The following is a 7,407-nucleotide window of genomic DNA, read 5'->3' on the forward strand; positions in this document are numbered from 1 at the left end:
AATCGTTTCTGACCGATTTCGCTCGTTTCTGCCTGTTTTAGTCATTTTGGCACGTTTTCATCCATTTGGTACTGTTTCCATCCAAAATAGACAAATGTGGCCGATTTGAGCAAATTCCTTGATGAAGCAATCGTTTCTGACCGATTTCGCTCGTTTCTGCCTGTTTTAGTCATTTTGGCACGTTTTCATCCATTTGGTACTGTTTCCATCCAAAATAGGCAGATTTGGCCGAAATAAGCCAAATCGGTCGATTTGAGCAAATTCCTTGATGACACGATCGTTTCTGACCGATTTCGCTCGTTTCTGCCTGTTTTAGTCATTTTGGCACGTTTTCATCCATTTGGTACTGTTTCCATCCAAAATAGACAAATGTGGCCGATTTGAGCAAATTCCTTGATGAAACGATCGTTTCTGACCGATTTCGCTCGTTTCTGCCTGTTTTAGTCATTTTGGCACGTTTTCATCCATTTGGTACTGTTTCCATCCAAAATAGACAATTGTGGCCGATTTGAGCAAATTCCTTGATGAAGCAATCGTTTCTGACCGATTTCGCTCGTTTCTGCCTGTTTTAGTCATTTTGGCACGTTTTCATCCATTTGGTACTGTTTCCATCCAAAATAGACAAATGTGGCCGATTTGAGCAAATTCCTTAACGAAACAATCGTTTCTGACCGATTTCGCTCGTTTCTGCCTGTTTTAGTCATTTTGGCACGTTTTCATCCATTTGGTTCTGTTTCGATCCAAAATAGACGGATTTGGCCGAAATAAGCCAAATCGGTCGATTTGAGCAAATTCCTTGATGAAACGATCGTTTCTGACCGATTTCGCTCGTTTCTGCCTGTTTTAGTCATTTTGGCACGTTTTCATCCATTTGGTACTGTTTCCATCCAAAGTAGACAGTTTTGGCCGATTTGAGCAAATTCCTTGATGAAACGATCGTTTCTGACCGATTTCGCTCGTTTCTGCCTGTTTTAGTCATTTTGGCACGTTTTCATCCATTTGGTACTGTTTCCATCCAAAATAGACAAATGTGGCCGATTTGAGCAAATTCCTTGATGAAGCAATCGTTTCTGACCGATTTCGCTCGTTTCTGCCTATTTTAGTCATTTTGGCACGTTTTCATCCATTTGGTACTGTTTCCATCCAAAATAGACAATTGTGGCCGATTTGAGCAAATTCCTTGATGAAGCAATCGTTTCTGACCGATTTCGCTCGTTTCTGCCTGTTTTAGTCATTTTGGCACGTTTTCATCCATTTGGTACTGTTTCCATCCAAAATAGACAGATTTGGCCGAAATAAGCCAAATCGGTCGATTTGAGCAAATTCCTTGATGAAACGATCGTTTCTGACCGATTTCGCTCGTTTCTGCCTGTTTTAGTCATTTTGGCACGTTTTCATCCATTTGGTACTGTTTCCATCCAAAATAGACAAATGTGGCCGATTTGAGCAAATTCCTTGATGAAACAATCGTTTCTGACCGATTTCGCTCGTTTCTGCCTGTTTTAGTCATTTTGGCACGTTTTCATCCATTTGGGTCTGTTTCCATCCAAAATAGACAGATTTGGCCGAAATAAGTCAAATCGGTCGATTTGAGCAAATTCCTTGAGGAAACGATCGTTTCTGACCGATTTCGCTCGTTTCTGCCTGTTTTAGTCATTTTGGCACGTTTTCATCCATTTGGTACTGTTTCCATCCAAAATAGACAAATGTGGCCGATTTGAGCAAATTCCTTGATGAAGCAATCGTTTCTGACCGATTTCGCTCGTTTCTGCCTGTTTTAGTCATTTTGGCACGTTTTCATCCATTTGGTACTGTTTCCATCCAAAATAGGCAGATTTGGCCGAAATAAGCCAAATCGGTCGATTTGAGCAAATTCCTTGATGACACGATCGTTTCTGACCGATTTCGCTCGTTTCTGCCTGTTTTAGTCATTTTGGCACGTTTTCATCCATTTGGTACTGTTTCCATCCAAAAGAGACAAATGTGGCCGATTTGAGCAAATTCCTTGATGGAACAATCGTTTCTGACCGATTTCGCTCGTTTCTGCCTGTTTTAGTCATTTTGGCACGTTTTCATCCATTTGGTACTGTTTCCATCCAAAATAGACAAATGTGGCCGATTTGAGCAAATTCCTTGATGAAACGATCGTTTCTGACCGATTTCGCTCGTTTCTGCCTGTTTTAGTCATTTTGGCACGTTTTCATCCATTTGGTACTGTTTCCATCCAAAATAGACAATTGTGGCCGATTTGAGCAAATTCCTTGATGAAGCAATCGTTTCTGACCGATTTCGCTCGTTTCTGCCTGTTTTAGTCATTTTGGCACGTTTTCATCCATTTGGTACTGTTTCCATCCAAAATAGACAAATGTGGCCGATTTGAGCAAATTCCTTGATGAAACGATCGTTTCTGACCGATTTCGCTCGTTTCTGCCTGTTTTAGTCATTTTGGCACGTTTTCATCCATTTGGTTCTGTTTCCATCCAAAATAGACAGATTTGGCCGAAATAAGCCAAATCGGTCGATTTGAGCAAATTCCTTGATGAAACAATCGTTTCTGACCGATTTCGCTCGTTTCTGCCTGTTTTAGTCATTTTGGCACGTTTTCATCCATTTGGTACTGTTTCCATCCAAAATAGACAAATGTGGCCGATTTGAGCAAATTCCTTGATGAAACAATCGTTTCTGACCGATTTCGCTCGTTTCTGCCTGTTTTAGTCATTTTGGCACGTTTTCATCCATTTGGTACCGTTTCCATCCAAAGTAGACAGATTTGGCCGAAATAAGCCAAATCGGTCGATTTGAGCAAATTCCTTGATGAAACGATCGTTTCTGACCGATTTCGCTCGTTTCTGCCTGTTTTAGTCATTTTGGCACGTTTTCATCCATTTGGTTCTGTTTCCATCCAAAATAGACAAATGTGGCCGATTTGAGCAAATTCCTTGATGAAACGATCGTTTCTGACCGATTTCGCTCGTTTCTGCCTGTTTTAGTCATTTTGGCACGTTTTCATCCATTTGGTTCTGTTTCCATCCAAAATAGACAGATTTGGCCGAAATAAGCCAAATCGGTCGATTTGAGCAAATTCCTTGATGAAACGATCGTTTCTGACCGATTTCGCTCGTTTCTGCCTGTTTTAGTCATTTTGGCACGAGTTATGTTTTGATCCGTTTTAAGACTCAAAAAAAAACACTTTACTTTGAAATTAATTTATTTCAAACAGGACCGATAGTAAACACAACGTTCGCGATACAAGCAAAGACTCACTAAAAAGGCTACTGCGCTTAATGCTACTTCTTATTTATACTAATCGTACGGGTGACGTCATAACAGCGACGCTTGGTGTTACGGGGATGTAACTCCTCCACCCTTAGATGGGCATAAAACCCGAAGTTTCTATGACCTAAATTACTATGTCATTTTCTGGACTCTCGGTCTTTTTGTATTTTAAAACAATAGGCCATAGATACTTTGCTAATAAACCTAATAAGAACAATATTATGATACCATACAATAGGACAGTCCAAATACTGGTTCTGTCGTAGTGAAGGTTAGTATTTAGTAACATTGAATTTTCCTTCTTCTGCAAATCAACCTCATTCTGTAATTCGGCGATGTTATTTAAATCTATTTTGTTTAAGTTAGGCAGTTCTATTTTTTGGTATGGCTTTTGATATGTATGATTAATATTTATGTCTAACAAAGGGAAAATTTGAAATTGCCGGTTGGTTTTCCTATTGCCTCTTAAAACTATGTTCCTTATTTTAAGATTACAACGATACTCTAAATCTATTGCGTAAGTTCCATCCAACAGAATGTTACTTTGTGAAGATTTACATGTTTCTAATCCGACAATACTTTTGGTGGTCACCAGGATCCACTTATTATCGTCTATGTTTTGTATTTGTGTTTCCCCCAGGGTAACAGTTATTGATTTACATCGTGTGGCGTTGTGTTCGTAACGCAGGAGTTGTACTTCGCATGGGGAAAAATCGTGGAAGTTATCTATATGTATTTGAGGGCATAGATATTCATTAGGGGATACGTACCGACAGGGTTCGTTCGCGTATCCGAATGTTTGGTCGTTTATCAGTAGATATTCGGATCGGGGTATTATGACTTTGTATACTTCGCCATGTCTTACGGGCAAGGGAAGTAATCGGAATAAATCATAACTAACTTTTTCTACTAATGGAATTTCGATGATGAACGTGATCGAGTTATCTTTGGCGAAACTTTTTATTTCCAAAGTGTTTTCGATAGTTAATAGATTTTCAATGTTGGGCTCGAATGGTAGTTTTCCTAGGGGAATTTGCTCTTTCATTGACTGTAGTTCTGTTAGGAATTCACTTGGGTCGATTATGGTGTTATGGAAGGTGTTTAATTTAGCAAAGGTAATTGCCTCTTCGATATTTGAAAGTATATCGTAAATATTCTGGTAAAAGACGGTAATTTGGGTGATAATCATTTGGATACGATAGAACTCAAAAAGGTTTGTTTCCTTGACCTCGATTTGATTGACGACATCTATTATTTGTCTAATACGTGACTCCAATATAATTTGGTTATGGGATACATTTCTTATTGTTTCTCTGAAATTGATTATTGATTTAGAAAAAAGAGTCATTTGCTTGTCAATGGCGGATTTTAAATCGTTTTGGTTTTGTTTAAGGATTTCCATGTTTTGGTCGATACGTTTTGCGTCATCTTGGTCTAGGTTCCCCGTTATTGTTTTTATGATTGATCCTAAGGCGTTTATAAGAGCTCGTTTCGTTCTTAATTTGTTCGGGAAGATTTGATTTATCTGACGGATGATTTTGTGTTTTAAGCTAGTAGTCACAACAAGGGAATTGTGGTATTCGAGTTTATAGTCAGTGAAGTTATTTAGGGTTTTGACGAGTAAGTCGAATTGGGTATTAATTTTTGCGAATTCCTGTAATAGTTCGGTCATGTCGTACGTTTGGATAAAGTGCCAGTGGTCAATAGTCTTCTGGGCTTTGCCTAACTTGTAGGGTAGTACACCGGGGTTGGATTTTAAGTTGATGTACTGGGATTTTCCATGCGCGAGGGGCCATCTGTAAAGAGGGGTTTCTTTAGTTCCTTGATATGTGCTATTTCAATTTTGTAGGGGCTTCGCGTGCTTTGGATTTTTACCTTATTATGTTCTAATTTTTCTATGATTATAAACGGTCCGCTGAATCTTGGGTTCTTTTTGTTTCGAGAGTTTAAATTTCGGTAGACCTTTTGGTTGACCTTAAAATCGGGGGATTCGTTTCCTTTGTGATTCCTTTTGGCAATAACTTTCTCCTTATTACTTTCCATTTTCTTCACGACATCTTCGCATAATGCATCGACTTTGGCTTTATGAGAGGAGACGTAGTCTGAGTAAAACGTTGTTGATATGAGGTCAAAAGGGTCTCTTGTATTTGTGTGTCCCAGGATGAGTTCGTGGGGTGTGAAATTTGTTACGCTACTTTTAGTGCTGTTGTATGCGATTATGGCATATGGAATTAGTTCAGTAATCGGTTTTGTGTCGTCCTTTTGTTTTAGGATTCTGAGGTGTTCAATCAATGTAGAGTGGAAGCGTTCCACTGGTGCGTTAGATTCGTGGTGTCTAGGGGTCGTGAAGTGAATGTTAATTTTTTGGGTTTTCAACAATTCCTTCAATAGTTCGTTGTTAAATTCTTTGCCATTATCACAAGTGACTGTCTCAGGGCATCCGAAGAATGAGAAGAAGTTGACGAGTTTATCGCACACCGATTTCGCGTTTTTGTCATACGGATATGCTTGTCCAAATTTGGAAAATTTATCGAAGATTGTTAGGAAATTTTGTGCTTCGAATGTAAAGGTGTCGATATGTATCATCTGAAAGGGTTTGCTAGGTGTTTCTGTTCTTGTAAGAGGAATGTAAGATTTGAAACGGCAGTATTTTGACGTTTGGCAAATGGTGCAATCATTGATATATTTTGTCACGTCTTCTTTTAGCTTGGGCCAGTAATAAAGGGCTTTAAGGCGTTGGTACGTTTCGTTGATGCCTCTGTGGTTCTGCTTGCCTTCGTGTTGGTGGGTGATGAGAATGATTTTTTCTTCCGGGTCTGCGATGTTGTGTAGCAGTTTGGTGCATATTCTTATTTGTAGATTTTGAAAATATTTTAGGCATACATCTATAAATGGGGACATTAAGTCTTTGTCGACGAAGTATACGTAACAGGGCTTTTTGCAAGTGAGATATTCTTGAATAAATTGTTTAATAGTGTCTGGGTTATTTGATACGTCTACGTGACTTATTACGTGATTCTCATAGCGTTCTTTGTTAAATTTTATCTGCACGTGTGGAGATTTCTTTATCAGGAATTGCAGGTGCTTGTTGTTTATAATTTCGTCTAGAATGCTGAGTCCTGGATTCTCATGGTCAGCGTCTTGGCTGTGTACTGTTTCATCGGCGGTTGCTGCGTCAGGCGGACGTAGTTGAATATCGGAGACGATATTTATTTTCTGCTGGCTAGTCCCGGGTCTGTTATCAAAGTTGGTTTCTTCGAAGTTGGTGTTTCCTGCGACTGTTTCTAAGTAGTCTTTGATGTCGTCGTCAGAGTTACCAGGGTTATTCAAAATTGACTCGTTCTCGTAAATATTCAGTTGTATCCTGGACAGGGCATCTGCGTTAGTGTTCTGGCGTCCCTTCTTGTATATTATTTGGTAATCGAACTCTTCTAGTCTCAATCGCCATCTCACCAATTTTGAGTTAGGTTCCTTCAGGTTAAAAAGCCATACTAGGGGCCTATGGTCTGTGTAAATGTAAAACTTGCGGCCAAATAAGTAGGGGCGGAAATATTTACATGCCCAAACTATTGCTAGTAATTCTTTCTCGATTGTCGAATATTTGGTCTCCGAATCATTTAGGGTCCTAGATGCATAGGCTATGGGTCGATCATTAGGTATTGGACCTTGCGATAAAACAGCTCCGATTGCATAGTTACTCGCATCCGTGGTCAATAGAAAGGGTTTCGAGAAGTCGGGGTATTGTAAGACGGGGAAATTTATTAGAATTTGTTTGCAGTGGTTAAAAGAATTAACGAATTCAGGGTTATGTATTATCTTAACATTTTTCTTGAGGCAGTTGGTCAGTGGCTTTGTAATTTTAGCAAAATCTTTAATAAAGCGTCTATAGTATCCGACTAATCCTAGGAATGACTTTATCTCTCGGGTAGTTTTGGGAATAGGAAAGTTTTTCACTGCATTGATCTTGTCGGGATTCGGCTTTACTCCGTCTCGACTCACAACGTGTCCTAAGTACTGTACCTCTTTCCTTAGAAACTCGGACTTGTCAAGTTGGACCTTAAACTTTGAGTCTCTCAGTCGTTTAAAAACGTTTCTTAGATTTTCGATATGTTCTTGCAGGCTTGTACTAAA

The 7,407-nt window shown here is 39.2% G+C and overlaps 1 protein-coding gene across 1 annotated transcript; it reads right to left on the reverse strand.

The window, feature by feature from the left end:
* Positions 1-3,400: 3,400 nt before the first annotated feature.
* LOC136419088 (uncharacterized) lies at positions 3,401-4,465 on the reverse strand. Its single transcript, XM_066405264.1, has 2 exons — positions 3,529-4,465; positions 3,401-3,480 (listed from the first exon to the last, which is right to left on the reverse strand). Exons 1-2 carry the CDS (start codon positions 4,463-4,465, stop codon positions 3,401-3,403), a joined length of 1,017 nt encoding a protein of 338 aa, XP_066261361.1.
* Between the last annotated feature and the right edge of the window lie 2,942 nt (positions 4,466-7,407).

The sequence above is a fragment of the Euwallacea similis genome, unplaced genomic scaffold (genome assembly GCF_039881205.1).
Source record: "Euwallacea similis isolate ESF13 unplaced genomic scaffold, ESF131.1 scaffold_74, whole genome shotgun sequence".
In the NCBI taxonomy this organism is placed as follows: domain Eukaryota; kingdom Metazoa; phylum Arthropoda; class Insecta; order Coleoptera; family Curculionidae; genus Euwallacea; species Euwallacea similis.